Source organism: Lepisosteus oculatus, chromosome 13, assembly GCF_040954835.1.
Source record: "Lepisosteus oculatus isolate fLepOcu1 chromosome 13, fLepOcu1.hap2, whole genome shotgun sequence".
Classification (NCBI taxonomy): domain Eukaryota; kingdom Metazoa; phylum Chordata; class Actinopteri; order Semionotiformes; family Lepisosteidae; genus Lepisosteus; species Lepisosteus oculatus.
This window is the reverse complement of record NC_090708.1, coordinates 14,207,853-14,224,180: the sequence shown is the minus strand read 5'-3', so window position 1 is coordinate 14,224,180 and position 16,328 is coordinate 14,207,853. Positions and strand designations below refer to the sequence as shown.

The window sequence follows — 16,328 nt, the reverse complement described above, 5'->3', positions numbered from 1 at the left end:
TTTTTAAAGATGTTTTTTTTTTGTTCTGATTACAGCCTCTCTAGTTCGATCTTTCAGTATTGATTTTATAGGCACTATGGTCACACGGTTCAGCACAAAACCAACTGTAGATTTTTGCATGCTATTTGCCTCTTAATACGATGCATTATTACGTACTTAGCTGGTGCCTTTATCCAGGCTGCCAGGGTTAGAAAAATACAGACACTATAATAAGGGCTGTAGTACAATATTGCACTTTAAAATCCAGTACAGTGCAATAAGATAATAATATACAATAATACACATCAAAAGAGTAATAAAAAGTACAATCAGTTAGCATTACCATGTACAGTATGTGTGGGACTAAGTCAGGGGCATGAATAGGTGAGTCTTGGGAAGGCACCAGCATGATGCAGTGGAAGATTAGAAGATGTCAGTTATTCACCTGGATGGCAAACATCCATTAAAACATTAATTTAAATGCTGCATATTAGTAAAAGAAAAGGAACCAGATATATATATAGAACATATCCCAAAGAAGGCCATTAAAATTGTTTTACAAAAGATAAAGTAGGAAGAGAAATAGTTAACTTACTGGCATACTAGCATTATAGCATTGGTTACTTTTAATTATGTATGAGTCATGGCTGGATGAAAAGTAATACTGTCCAATAGAGTAGTTTGAATAACTTGGCTTTTATAGAGCCCTTCTCTCAGTAATTCAAAAATCTCATCCAAGTCACAAGGAGTAACAATTTGTGTGGGATTTGCGTCTATGCTTCTAACTTAAAATGAAAAAATGAGATAGGTTGGACTCATATTGTATAGATTGTGGGGCATTAATTTTGATTATGAGAGCATTCAAACAGTATGAACAAGCAGCTCTGTAATTGGTACTAATAGACTATACTTTAAACAAATTGAAATGTGCAATGTAATAATAATAATAATAATAATAATAATAATAATAAACGTTATTTTATATAGCGCCTTTAAAGGTGGCTTCTCAAAGCGCTTTACAGGATGACAATAACAATAAATAAGAAGACTACAACAATAAATAAGAAGAATTCACAAGATAAGACACAATTACAATTACAACAATACAACAATAACAATAGAGGAGACCGTGGAAGGTGGTATTAAGAAGAGCAGAGGGGTGAAGAATGGAACCAGTTAAGTAAAGGCTTTTCTGAAGAAGAAGGTTTTGAGTCTGGATTTGAAGGAGTTTAGAGAAGGTGACTCTCTAATATCCTTGGGCAAAGAGTTCCAGAGCTTGGGGGCATAGCAGGAGAAGGCCCTGTCGCCCATACAATGTAAACTGATTCTCATTGTGATGAAGGCAATATTTTGTTTTCCACTAGTGGTTAAGGCTTTGCTTAGGATTCTTAAGTTGTGTGCTTCTTTGCTTAAAAACAAGGAGAAGACAGAATCCCTCAGAATATATATTACATACCTGTATAAGAATGTAAAGTCCCAGGATAAGGGAAGGCCCTGTGATATGCCTGTGGTCCATTGCTTTGACGCAAAATCTATCTAATATTGCTATCAATGGCAACAGAATGAAGGTAAATAAATAGAAAGCATTCTGTGTGATGAACAGATTGTACAATTCTATATAAACTGCAAATGTGCTTTTCCTCTTTTTTTAGGGAAGTATATAAGTGGTTTGGAAACATATACTTTGTTGTTCTAATCTGAATAGTTGCTGTTGAAAGGACCCTCTCCTGTCACCACTTCCTGTAGTAAGAATAGCTGCTTGTATTAAAGTTGTTTCTCATGGTCATGTCATAGCACAACAGAATCACTCAGTTGTATCTGTAGCAGAGTCTCTCATACTTTGGTTTACATTTGGTACTCTAAACATTATATTTTGAAATGTTTTAGAAATTATGGGAAAATGTGAAGCTGTATTGTTTTGTTTTCAGTTCCACAATATCATTATTTAAACTTTGTTTCTGTTTTTGTAAAATACTGAAGTAAGGAGAATATAATTTTGTGTTTACAATTAGAAGAGCTCATGTGGGATTCAGAATGGGCGTCTTCCTGTATTTTGTGTTATGGAAATTATTACTTACTGTTATGTAATTGATATTGGTTTGACACATGGCCTCCTTTATTTTGCCACCCATAGCTGTCCTGTTAATGCTGCATAATGAGTTCATTACTGCTCAGACACAGCATAAAGGTAGGAATTTTTGGATAAGCAGATACACAGCATTCATTAGTTCTGTCATTTCTATTTTAAAATGGCGGTCCTGAGCTAACAGACTAACTCCATGTAGTTTGGGAACTGCACTAGACTCTAGTTTTAGCCCAGATGTGCTAAAATTAGGCACTGTGATGTTACTTCTCAAGGACAGGAAAAATACATTTTTTTGGCCCTTCATTAACTTCCTGATGTACTGGCGTTGGAGTTCATCCCAGTTTCTGTTGTCTTGAAAAAAAAACAGGATGTCCCCATTCAACCGAAACTTGAACCCAAAACATCCCTCTGATGAGCCCACATCCCTGGCCACCACTTTATGCTGACACAAGCATAGTAACGAAAACTACTGTTACCACAGATGTATTTCTGGATGTTCACTGTGATTTACCATAGTAAAAGAAGAGGGAAGTACAGGTGGGAGATAATGCACAGTGATGTAAAGTATGGTAAACCTGACAAGGAATCTGTGATGTAACCTGCTAATTGACAGTCCTAAATCTTTCAAAAGATTTGGTCTGTGCTTCACTCTTTATGCTTTGTCTGTTTCTAATGAAACTAGACATTGCTTTTTTGTTACAGCATAGAGCTTTAAGACTTCTTGAGCCTTCTTCCTTAAACTCCAAAAATAGTTAACACAAATAAAACAAGATTTGCAATCGATGCCTGCCAACAGGAAAAAATTGAGGAGTGAAATTTTGAAAACTCACAACATATAATAATCCTTTATTTAACAAGTCACTGAAGACAAAATCTCATTTACATTCTCAGTTTGGTCCAGAGGCTCACACCATTACTTAAAGGAGTGAGTGTCATCAGCTACTATATGTGAAATCAACAATGCTTGGTCTTGTTTATGTCTTGTTGCCACTGCTTCACTTTTAAAATAAACATTTCTGCAATGTATATTGTTATTTGATTTACAGGCAATAAAGTGTAAAAACATTCTGTTGAACTACTGTACCACACTTGATGCATTTCTACAGACTAAGCACAAAGCATCTTTCCCTTAGTAAAAAGAACTATGAGAATTGTTATTAGCAATAGGATTGCAGTGATCTGTTATTTTTTACATGCCTTGCCTCCTATAAAAAAGAGTTAGTTTCATTAGTTTCATAGGTGTCTCTGTATATGAAGGTACTTTTTTGTTTACGGGGATACCAAATTACAATCATAGGAATAATCTACAAAGACAACTTTGCTTGATCCTATAATTCTATGCATTCTTTTTCAGCACCCCTGTGCTCTGAATTCTAAACTGAAAAAAAATATATGTCTGAAGTATGTGACACAGGATTGAATAGCACAAAATGGACCCTTTTCAGTAAAATCTTTCTGTGAAATCATGGTATCCCATGGACACAGACAGCAGTTAGACAGAATAATTAGTCATTCTGGGTGTGTGCAGACTGCTAATGATGCTGAAACAAAGATGCTTTTAAAGTGTGGGTTTAGAATCTATCATTATGCACTATAATCTCTTGGCATGTGGTATAAGCAGCCAAAATAAATTCTGAAACTCTTCAGTTAGAATGGGTACCATTTCTTATTTACTACAAATGATTATACTACAGTTCCGCAAACATTCTGAAGGGCACAAATAAAATTCTTTGAAAATCTGTTTGTGCAGGGTACAGAAAATCATGACTGGTAGAAGAAATAGTGTTTTTTTGCTTATATTAATCAAACACCCCCGTGACCCTAAATTGGATAATGCTTTTAGAAAATAGATTAATCAAGCACTCCCTTTGTACTGCATTTCTCAATTCACAAGTCTGATGCTTCCAGTTTTTGATCAATTAAAATATTAGTGTAATTAAAATAATAGTGTACACTACATTTAAATGTTGTCTGTCAAGCATAATAAAAAGATAGCTACTGAAATAACCCTTAATACCGCATATGGAGTGAGTACTGCTCTGTCCTTAACAGGATTTAAATAAGAATTAAATCCAATTCTACCAGGATGCATCCCAACCCTTAATTCACAAACACCTCCCTCATGACAGCCAAGTATTCAGTCATGCCATAGAACCTGTTCTCCCACAGCTGGGGAAATTGACACTAGTCTGTTTCCTAGGGGATTTCATCACTGCAGCGGAGCCAGACAAGCCCGTTACCTGTAACACAGTTTTTTTTTCTCATTGTAGTGTCAGAGGACAAAACCAGTGCTTTGGATGTGGTAGAACAAACATTTAATTGAATTAAGTCAATTGAACAGCACAGACCAAGTGCTGTGCGTGCCTTAAACAAGTTCACATGCCGGTTGTTTTCTCTCTAGGTGGTCCCTGCTCTGCAGGTTGAGTGCTAAGCATGTTGCAATCACATAAAGCCTCTGAAAGTGTGCTACATCTGGTGGCCTCCGACATGTCCGAAATCATGGAGAGCCTGGACACCAGAGACCTGGATTTAGGAGAAGAGGTGGACTTTGATGGGAGTGGTTCAGATCATCCAGGTGAGGTAATTTAGAGCCAGCTGTAAGAGCCCCCAGAAAACTTTTTTTTGGCAACAGGTACAATCGTAGAAGATATGTGACTCACTTTTACTGTATTGACAAGTATCAGTCCAGTATAAGACTTTTAAAAAAGCATGATAAACCATTGTCACTGAACTTACACTCCCAGAATGTTTTAGAACTCACCTGTAATGTAGACACCAGTTTAGACATATATAAATAGTTATCCTTTCACTATGATTTATTATTTTAGTTGTTTTTTTTTATTTGTGATTGTAATTCATTATTTTGATAGTTTCTTCATTGTGTAGTACACAGTGACAGGCTTCCTTCATTGCATGTTACAAAGTTCTTCTCAAAATACAGGTCACAGCTGTTGGAACAGTATTTCGGGTGTGTTTTAGGTGTGTTTTGTGAACTCTGAAGTTCTTGTACAGGAAGTACCAAATATGTGCATAGTTAACCAATTCATTACACGTAGGCAGTTGAATTTCTGATTAAGCTGTGGAACCAAAGCTGGGTAGGCATGGTCTTTCTGTTGGTTATGTTCACTTCAGTAAGGCTTTGTTCTGTATGTCCCACTTCAGAAGTCTCTCGGATCCCATTTTCTGCAGTTTACAAAACCAGAGGTTTTAAGGAAACAGAAGCCAAGGTGTTCCTCACAGGTGTTCCCATTACAGCCAAAATTCTGGAAGTGGAACGTTTCACATCAGCACAAGATCGCTTTAACAGAACAAATCAGAGGAGTGTTTCAAAGGTTGGTACTGTAGCAGTTTTGCTTGAATTCCTTTTCTGAAAGGTTTTCACGTGACCTTTGCTACTGGGGTCAAGAAGAGAAAACCAGACAATGTTTGGAGATGCAGCACATTCTATTAAAGTTAAATATAGCACTTTAAAAGTTTGATGATGTTGTGAAAATTTAACCAGGAAAAAAACATCCAAACATTATTTTACTGGTGTGCTGTATACACCGTAATTGTATTTAATGTTATTTATTTTTAGGTACTTCCTGCTGTCTTCAAAATTGAATTGAAACATGGAAATTTTACCTGGCATGTAAAAAGAAAAGAGAAGCACTTTCTAGAGCTTCACCGAGAACTCCTTCGATACAAGACCCTTATGAGGATCCCATTACCTTCTAGAAGGTAAGTTTCATAGATGATGAAAACCACTTACAGTATGTTCAGACTTCAACTAGAAGAAATTGCTAGATCATTATTTGTAGGCTGAAAGGCTCTACTAATTTAGAGTTTAAGAATTTCAAGTAGGGAGCTGCGTCAGCATGCATAGGCTTCAAAGGAACAGGTAAAGGTTTATTCCATGCTGAAAGGAAAAGAAAAGAGACACAACGTTTCAGTTGTGGAGCCTTCTTCAGCCTTCACATACCTGAAGAAGGCAACCACAGCTGAAATGTTGTGTCTCTTCTTTATAAAATTTTAAACTCCTTAAATAAACTTTTACCTGTGATTTTGCATTCATCTCAATCCTTTGCTCCTCTTTGGGTATTTAAATGTTAGCTCTTCTTTTATATTTCACTTATGTCCTTTACGGGCTAAATAATGCAATAACTCACAATATCATACATTGCTGTATGTGTAGCTGAGGAGGACTTTAGGTAGCAACGCTCTAGTCGCATGACGTGAAATTGTTTTCCTTTCCTTCCCAGACACACAGTTAGAAGACAGACTGTCAAGAAGAATGAAGTCCGAGAGATGCCCTCTCTTCCACGTGGGGGAGATAACCTGGTCAGAGAAGAACAATATTCTAGCAGAAAGGTGAGTGTAACTGCTGTACAGTATGTACATAAATCTCGCATGTGTCTTGGGGTTTAGGACTCCACAGATATGCAGTATATTTCTTCTGGAATAGAAGCAAAAGTACAAGAGATTATTATTATATTAACATGCTGGAACTTTTTAATAAATCTGTTCGTTTAAACAATGGTAATATAGTGAAATTTTGTCACTATTTTTTAGAAACAACTAGAAGACTACTTGAACAACTTGTTACGAATGTCAACGTATAGAAACTACCACGCCACAGTAAGTTTCTTCCTGTAGTTCACTAGCACACAGTATTTATCAATTTTATGAATGAAAGACTTAACATTTTAATTGTGTCATGGGCTTTCTATGAGGAGATAAAGAATTCTGAATGGCGACTCTAATAATAACACAGTATTTAATGCAGTATTTGGCACTTTACATTCCAGTGATAAAACAATCCGTTCTTTTTACAATAATCCTTATATTCTTCCTAGCAGTCTTTATTGCCAGAATCAGTCTCCCTGCTCACAAATAGTTATTTTACAGCATTAAATCTTCTGCAATTCTGAAGCTTTTCTGTAGTAACAAAATCTGATCAATAACATAAATCAAATTTTACTGTCTCTTTACAAAGAAGTGTTTATTTCCTACAGATGGAGTTTATTGATGTGAGTCAGATGTCCTTCATCCATGATTTGGGACCCAAAGGCTTGTAAGCTATACTTACTGCTGTTCTTACATCCAATGTTATATTTAAATTTTTCTGGCTACATTGTGAAAGTAAAAAAATCGGAGTTGAAAACTTAACAAAAAATCACATCAAGTCTGAAATCTCTGTCATCTTAAAAGGAGTTCATGTGGTTTTGTTGGCTTTTTAATCTGTGCCACATTTAGAAATTGTCTACTATTGCTGTTATGTTGTATGCGGTTGTGCTCTGAACAGGAACAAAAGGCCTTAATTAACATTTTGACAGGAAGAATCCATTTCCATTGATTGATTCATTTCGGGATTAGATAGTTCTGGAAGCTGAATCCACCAGGCACCTTAGAGATGCTGAAAGTGTTTCCCCACATGCTGCTCATTTTTCTGTAATCCTTTTTACATTTCTCTTAGAGAAGGCATGGTTCAGAAGCGATCTGGTGGTCATCGTATACCAGGCTTGAACTGCTGTGGCCACAGTCAAGTCTGCTATCGCTGGTCTAAAAGGTCAGTGTGCTTTAGTTTCTAGTGCCTGTTTAGCGAGTGAGAAGAGGTTCGACCAGTTCAATGTCTTAAGTCTTCCTAGACCTGTGTAGGTTTTAAAAGGAATGCTTCTTCTTGGCAGATGCCACATAAACCTGTGAGAATTTATACAGTTTGAAATGCCTTTCTAAATCCAATATATTCTGGTTAGAGTAAAAACACACAATCCCTATTTTATGTTAAAGCTGTAGATTTAATTAACTGTACACTTTGTCAGTGTCTTCCATTTTAATTAAGGGATTAGGAAAAGTAAATATTGACACTGTCTTTTGAACCAACTCCAATTGCAGGTGGCTGGTTGTTAAAGACTCTTTCCTGATGTACATGCAACTAGACACAGGAGCCATTTCGTTTGTTCTTCTGATTGACAAGGAGTTCAACATTAAAATGGACTCAAAGGAAACAGACACAAAATATGGAGTTCGAATTGACAGTCTTTCCAGGTAACTGGAAGGTTAAAATATCTTCCTTTCAAGTGAACCTATAACATGCAGATATCAGCGTATTGCAAAAAATATGTTTTATATTTCTAAGTTTGTATACGTGGAAAAAACATCTGGGTTTCTATGATATACTACATTATTCTGTAGTAATTTCAAATGATAAGTTATAGTAATTATTATTTCCTTGGTAAGAAGAAGGGAGCTTTTATGGGAACTGAAGAATATTTGAATATTGTTACACAACCCTGCACTTTGACTCTCCTTAATTATGCAAGCAGAAATTTCAGGCTTTTGCTTTTGCAACCAAAAAAAGATGCATGGGTTTCTTGGCTTAATATGATAAAGCACAGGAAATGTGGGAATGCTAGCCTGTTGCCACTAATGTTTTGTGTAGAGTCAGGATGAAAAAAGAATCCTTAAATAACGTTTGTGATATCGGTTTAAAAAAAGAATTTAAGCATTTGTGAATGCATTTGAAGAGGTGCTTCAGTTGTCCTCATGTCTGCAGGACGCTGGTGCTGAAGTGTGTCAGCTTTCGCCACGCCCGATGGTGGGGTCAAGCTATTGATGACTTCGTGCACAAACACGGAAAGCCCTTCCTTCGGGATCACAGATTCGGATCCTTTGCAAGAGAAGAGGAGAACACACTTGTTAAATGGTATCCCATTGTTTATTTCATACCTTATAAGATTTTAAATCAGATAGATACTAATGTAAAAACAACAGGGCAACATGATGGTGCAGTGGTTAACACTATTCCTTCCTGGCTTTTTGGGTCCGGGTCTGATTCTAGGTGGGGACCTGTCTTTGTGGAGTTTGCATGTTCTCGGTTTTGTTTCCAGATACTCCATCAACTAAGTAGGTGGTCGGTGCTAAATTGGTCATTTCATGAAGAGCGGGTGTGGAGCTCTTTCCTCATTGTTCCACCCTGAGTGGGGTAGCTATGCTACAATACTGAGATCAATGCAGTTAGGATAAGGTAAAGAAAATCATTTAGAAATAGATAGCTTTCAGCCCTGGGGCCTTGGGTTCAATTTTGGACCTGGGGTGCTGCCTAGAGTGTGGAGTTTGTATGTTCCCTCCACATTTGTTTGGGTTTCCTCGGGTGCTGGATGTTCAAAGACATACAGGTAGTTTTATTGACTTTTGGAAAGACTGGCCCTGCTGTGAATGTGTGTGTGTGTTTGTGTCTGTGTGTGCCCTGCGCTGGATTGGCATCCATTCAAGGCTGTATCGTAGCTTGCTTTCATTGCCTGCCAACAGAGTACAGGCTCCAATTCCCCAGATAACCTTACTGGAAAATGGGTGGATGGATGTCTTTGTATCAATACGTTTATGTGCCGCAGGTTTCTTTCTAAAACTTTTTTTCTTTAAAGGTTTTAATGGCTTTGTAAAACGCACTCTATGGTGTGGTAGCAAGCGAAGCCTTTTATGGTGTTCTACTTTCACTTCGGATTTTTATGAGGAAGTGTTTTTATGTGCTTTCCAGGTATGTTAATGGAAAAACATACATGCATGATTTGGCCGATGCTCTGGAGGAAGCTAAAGAAGAAATTTTCATCACAGACTGGTGGTATGTTCTATCATAAAACTGTTAACAATATTTATTGTAATCTTTAACAAGTTAAAAAGTGAAAACAATGGCAAAAGACAGAAAAGTAGAAAGGATATGAACTTAGTTCTATACTTCTATATTCAAGGTCTGTAACTATAATACAGGAAACAGTGACAATAATTAAAAGCCCTATCTAAAGTTCATTTTCTTGCAAAAAGTCCTTCACAGTCTATACATTTAAACAACGTAGAAAAAAAAAGAATTTGATCACATTTTTGTTTCATTTTTGTTTTTCTAAAACATGTAGTTTATGGTCAAGGTTGAGTGCTACAATTTTCTACAAATTTTCTTGGCTTCTTCTTGTCGACCACATTACAGTTACAGTACATTTTTACTGTATGTGGAATCCTAGGATCCTACAGGATTCATTAGACTTTTCCAAAACACTGAAGCTTGTTGTTTGTGATTTTGCTAAACTAGAAGCATGAAGACAAGTGTCTATTATTTACTGGAATTCCTCCTGGCTTTAAAACCAATCAACTACAAACCCTACTGAAAAGACAAGCTCTCTGTTTTGGCACTGTAGCCAGGAAATGGCTTACAGAGGAATAGCAGAGCCTCATCCTGAAGGAAATTGTAGTGGAATAACCTTTAATGAAATACCATGAACTGAAATACTGTATCACTTTCAGGAGAATGTTAAAGTATTCAGATACTATTACATTTGTTTTCTCTTGTTACATTGATAAAAGTTTAACAATGGTTTCACTGCACAGAGATAAGAGTGAAACAATTAAACTAGGTAATTAATTATTTCATTTACAGAGTTATCTTAATAGGGCATTATGCAGTAGTCTTCAACGGTGAGCATATGAGGAACCTGTGTATCTCTTTTCTTTCAATGTGCTCTGAGAATTCTCTGACATTGGATTGTTTGAGAAGTCTAACATGTGGCAAAACTATTTTCATATTTTGTCCGAAGTTCTGTTTTGAAAAATATGAATTCAGGAAGTAACTCCTAGTACATACACTAAATCACTTGTTGTGGAAGGGTGTATTTTTAGCTACAAACCGACAGTGTTACAGGAGCCAAACAGTAATTTGAATAATAAGCCTTTCCACAGGACACTTTACTTTCTGTGGTCTTTCATTATTAACAACGAAACTATGTTAAAGTCACAGCTGTTTTCATTGATATACACTACAGTCTAGCAAGTTTAATTTTAATGTTTCCTTTCTGGTCACAAATCTCCAGTATTTTAGGAATCGTTTAAAAAAACCAATATAGTTACCCATCTGTAGTTAGCTTGTGAAAAATTGCATCAAACAGGGAATAGCCTTCAAAAACATCACATCAGTATTTGATGTCTTTGGTGTGTTTGACAGGTTGAGCCCAGAAATCTTTCTCAAGAGGCCTGTTGTTGAGGGGAATCGCTGGAGACTGGACTATATACTGAAGAGGAAAGCTGTGAGTAGCACTGCATCCTAAACCCATAGTTCCCATAGAATTTAGGAGGTTATTGGTATTTGCCATTTTAATTTCAGTTGCCATCAACTTTACAAACTGCAGTGTGCTGTCTTCTTTATTTTCCAGATTTGTGAATAAGCACTATATTGTAGGTACTCATCCCAATAATTAGTCAGAATTGGGCAACATGTACAGAAGAATATAATAGCTTCATCCAGCAGGATATTTCAATGGAACAGCCTTTAATGAAATACCATTAACTAAATTATATATTTCAGAGGGATGGGAAAGCATTCAGGTAAAGATTCATGTAGGCTTTAGAGATCCAGAAGCAGAAGGAAATCTGTATCTAGCAGAATGCACAGGTTTTTGAGTTGTTTGACTTGGTAGAGCCTCACGATACAAACCTAACATTAAATAAAACAACATGTTATGTTTGTTTTGGGCTCGACCGGTTGTCTGGTAACATTGCCTGCTATGAATTTACTATTTGCAAAATGTTTTAAGAAAATAGAAGATTTCGAGTAAATTCAGGACTACACCTTGAACTCAGAGGTTTATGGTATTTCAAATCAGTAAGGTAAGATACATGCTTATAATGTGTATTTCCTAAACTGGATTAAGGATAATCTACACTACTGTTTTTGAATCATTTTTATGTGTTTCTGATATACATCAGTTGCTTCTGTTGTAGTCAATGCTGCAATCTACACTCGCAGAATGAACAGCACATCACCAGAGAAGCAAAACACAAAGCTGTCCATCCTGTTATGTTTTTATACACAGCTGTATTTTCTCTGCTTCTGTGTATGCATTAGGAGCATAAAAATACAAAAATAGCTACATAATGCAATACAGATATTTCATTGTTTCATTATACAATCCTCAATGGTCTACTACCCCTAAAACAAGTCACAGAATGCTTTGCAGGGGTGCCTTTGAGCCCAGTGCCATTAGTTTCCCTGTTCTGACACTCAAAACCCTGATCATGGGCCAAGTAAACCTGAGGTATCGAACCATCTCTTGGAATTCAGTTTGCCTTAAGAAAAGTATAGTTTAAGACAATCAGTCAGGACAATGACTCTGTTATTATTGAGGCAGAGAATTGCAAAGAGCTCTATGACCCATACAAGGACATAACACAAAAAATGTGGTCTGGAATTTCATCTACTGTCAGTTCACAATATGAGTATTGTATTTAATAAACTATGTGACGGGAAAAAAATAGAACTACATTTTCATCTAATTTCATATTCATCTAATTTTCATTTCAGATTCATCAAACAGTATCACCTGTTGTGTAGTTATCAAATATATTGTTTGTTTATATAGGTTCATTGATGTCTGAGCTATAGTGTTGAAAAGAAAGAAATGGTGAACAAATTGAGGAGCTCTTGTTATTGCACAATAGACAGCAGGAACAGGATATGCTTCAGAGACAGAACTGTGTAACAAAAAGCTGTACACCAAAAAATGTTCGAAAAATGGTCTTGTGATGGAATGCAGTCTAGATTCAGCATTAATGAAAATACTTTTTTCCCATTTGTTAAAGAAATATTCAGTAACTAATTATAGTATATACCTGATAATTATAAATTATCAGGCTTTCAGTCAGTTCACCGTTGATTCTTGTTTTCAGTCACAGTGCTCGATTGAAATCATGAGCCCTCTACCGACAGCATGCTCTTTTCTCATTTCTAGCAACAAGGTGTGCGGATTTTTGTGATGTTGTACAAAGAAGTTGAACTTGCTTTGGGAATCAACAGCGAGTACAGCAAGAGAACATTACTGCATCTTCACCCTAACATTAAGGTACATTGTGGACTCATTCAGATGCTCCTGGGATGGAATCTGAATCTTCTTAATAGGGGAGACGAGAAGCTCTAAGTATTTATAAAATTTAGTGGTGATGCAGATATCTTCTCCTTGTACTTTTTAAATGCATTTCCTGTTTTAGCTGTTCTGTTATGTTGTTTCGTCATGTTCCAGTGATGAAACAGCTATTAACAGGGTCCAGTCTTTAAAAAAAAATCCCTGCTGTGTTTTTCCACATGAAGGTGATGAGACACCCAGATCACGTCTCCTCCACTGTGTATCTCTGGGCACATCACGAGAAGGTCGTTGTCATTGACCAATCGGTAGCCTTTGTAGGTGGAATTGATTTGGCCTATGGGAGATGGGATGACAGAGAGCACAGGCTGACTGATGTGGGGAGTGTTATGAGGACAACAGCGGTTTCCGATGAACATGTAAGAGAACCGTTTATTTTCAAATACCTTTTCGCCTGGACTTTGCATATACACACTTTTGGTCACGTTGATAACTAAATTGAGCTTGTGATCTTTTCTTTGTGCATGTCTGAGCTCGTGGGAGGCTGCTTGCAGGTAATCAGCTCCTAGATCCTACTGTATTAACATTTGCATGTATACCATGTCTCTGATGAATTAAAGGCAGGAGGCTTACTTAAAGCAGCAGCACATCTTTAGGTATTATACATTTCCATAAAAATAAGACACTGATCAACTGATACAGGCAAGAAGTGGATGATGGATGTTAAGTACTGATTGTCGGTACTTGGAAAACATAAGATACTTTCTTAGAACGGTGTTTAGCTTTGCATCGTAAATTACTGGTACTAAATTTGGAAAAAACATCATATTTAGCCTTAGTTTTCCTTCATATAAATACACTTTCAGTTTAGGAAAGTATTCATAGCTAGGATCACCATGAAGGCCACAGAAAAGTGGGATTTCTTGAGCTCTCAACCAGACACTGCCCTGCATGAACATCAGGAAGCAGCTTCCCACCTCTCAGGCCTGGAGACACCTCCATTCAGTCATCACCAAAACGTTACCATGAGCAAGTGATGGACACCACTCCTTCCTGAGGGAAGTTTCTGCAGTTTACTTTCGGTGCACCGCTGTGGTGTACTTCTGGGGACCAGTGAGCAAGTGGACATTGTCCTAGAGATACAGTGTCAGAACCGCAACAGTGTCAGAGAATGAAAAAGAACTAAATCTCTGTTTAAGTCCTGTCTGAATTGGTTGCTAGAAAATTAGATGTACTACCACAGGTTCTCTACTTTTCCCTCCTTTCCTGATTACTGAATACTGTCACTGTACAACCCAGAAAATATTTTAATTTCTAGCATATAATGTGATTCTGTGAAACAGGAAATGTTTGTCAGGCTCGCTTCTGGTGAAACTCTGTTGAGTGAGTTAGCTCAGCCGTGGCAGCCGGCCACACCGACTCACCTGTCCGCCAGTGCCAGCTGCCATTGAAATGCATTCTGACAGGAAATCTGCATTACCTATAGGCAATTTACAACCATGCGCGCCTCAGGTGGTGCAAGATGTTTAACATGCAAGATTGTTCTCCGAATACTCATGGCTCTGGTATAGAGTTTGTTCTCTTAACGTTTTGCTCTGAATCACAACCATCTACAGTCGCTTAACATTCCTTGCTTGGATTTCTCTTGGCTTCTCTACCCCGCTTCTTCCCAACCTTAAGTTTTGGATTTCCCCAGTGCTCTGCCTAAACCTTGTTATGGACACAGCTTGTTTCTGCACCTCGGCTTGGATTGAATTGGTGCTGCGCTACAGTGTTTCTCAGCTTTGACACTTGCTAGTTGTGGATGACAACCCTGTATCATGTGCCTGCACCATGCTCTGCTTGTGTCCCTAGACTGCTAGCACACCACGCGCTCTTGCCCTGCATGTGGGTTCACCTTCAGACTCTCAGACCTTCGGACAGCTTAGTTTCACCTTGAGGTTATTTGTGTGTTGTTCATTACAACACCTTTTATAATGTACAGTGCTTTTTTTTTAAAAAATGAATAAAAGCAGTCAATAAAATATTTAAATGCAGAGAACAGATAAAATAGGGCAACACTGCAGATTAGACCATAAGCTGTTTTGCACTCAAGCTCTTACTTTCCAGCGGTAATTGGCGTACACTTTTCTTCCAGCAGCCCAGTGTGAAGGCTTCTTCAACCAGTGCGGGACTCCCTGGTGGCAGTGCAGCACACAGTAATGGCAAGAATGTAGCATCGGCCGACACAACAGATGTGCCGAGGCTGAGGGGGGTTAGTCGCACACGGAAGCATGTGCGCTTCAGTCTCTACAAACACCTTCAAAAGCACACCCTGCGTCATACCGACAGTGTCAACAGCATCGACAGCACAGAGGAAAGTAAGTTCCAGGTGTTTTTGGTGCTACGTGTCAAACGCCGGTAAAGAACTGAGGATTTGCTTGCTTAAGCATGTGCTGAAAGGTAATAGAACAAAGTGTGTAAAGGTGGCAATTGTTACATGTGATGGTTCCCATCTAACTAGCATTTTTCAGTACTAATCCCTTCTCTGTAATATCTCTTCTGAAGCCTGACTCCTGGTGGCAGTTATGGGGTGGTAAAGGTGTATTTCTCTTCAAGAAAGCTGTACAAAAATTCATAAACCCAAAGTAAAAGTACACCTTTTAGAGTGTAATATTTCTATCCAAATATCCTTTTAATCAGGGCAACTAAATGCAAGAAGCCAATATAAAATGGATCTGTTATTGTTTGTACAGATCCAGATATGAAAAGATCGGCTTCCATCAATATCCATTTCTTTAACATACGATACTAAACACTGTACACAATAATAAGATGTATTTACTTTACATTGTCTGTCATACAATACTAAATGCAAGTACAAAAACTGGTAGCCGATAAATATGTCCTAATAGGAATGTCTAATTATGGTGTTTAGTTGTTCTTGTGCATTACTGCTCAATCAGCTCAATTTGTTTTTGTGTTTTCAAGAATTTGTATAGAATATCATTCAGAAACAATTGCATCTTTGCTGTGTACATCCAATTTGTAGGAAGTATTTTGGCAACGAATGCATTCACTGCTTACATTTTTGGAATTTCAGCTCTTATCTGAGACCTTGTTTATGTAACGAAAATAATATAAATACAAACCCTGAGAATTTTGCAGTTTCCCACAATGTTAATGACCATAAGTACAAATATAGAGAGAAATTACAACAAACCAATATAGAATGATTTAGAACAGAAGACAATAAAAAGTTGCAAACATATATTAATCTGCAACAGATCTCTGGTAATGCCCATATTTTGGAAAAAATAACTGTTCATTTAGAATCCCAGAAAACAAATCATATAGATAAACTGGATGTCATTATGATGTACTGGAATGTTTTAATAATTCCT

At 37.2% G+C, this 16,328-nt stretch overlaps 1 protein-coding gene across 5 annotated transcripts in view; it reads left to right on the top strand.

Moving 5' to 3' along the window:
- Positions 1–16,328, top strand: part of pld1a (phospholipase D1a) — a 49,097-nt gene that overhangs the window by 17,342 nt on the left and 15,427 nt on the right. For 3 of the 5 annotated variants that reach the window (XM_015361282.2, XM_015361281.2, XM_015361284.2), the window contains exons 2-15: positions 4,467–4,640; positions 5,228–5,397; positions 5,643–5,785; positions 6,307–6,415; positions 6,617–6,682; positions 7,060–7,118; positions 7,521–7,613; positions 7,940–8,092; positions 8,601–8,750; positions 9,582–9,665; positions 11,034–11,115; positions 12,817–12,927; positions 13,173–13,364; positions 15,083–15,305. In XM_015361282.2, coding sequence (XP_015216768.2) covers positions 4,499–4,640; positions 5,228–5,397; positions 5,643–5,785; positions 6,307–6,415; positions 6,617–6,682; positions 7,060–7,118; positions 7,521–7,613; positions 7,940–8,092; positions 8,601–8,750; positions 9,582–9,665; positions 11,034–11,115; positions 12,817–12,927; positions 13,173–13,364; positions 15,083–15,305 — 1,777 coding nt within the window. In that variant the 5' untranslated portion in view covers positions 4,467–4,498. The remainder of the gene's footprint in view (positions 1–4,466; positions 4,641–5,227; positions 5,398–5,642; positions 5,786–6,306; positions 6,416–6,616; positions 6,683–7,059; positions 7,119–7,520; positions 7,614–7,939; positions 8,093–8,600; positions 8,751–9,581; positions 9,666–11,033; positions 11,116–12,816; positions 12,928–13,172; positions 13,365–15,082; positions 15,306–16,328) is intronic. The other 2 variants (XM_015361285.2, XM_015361283.2) reach the window with 1 other exon arrangement.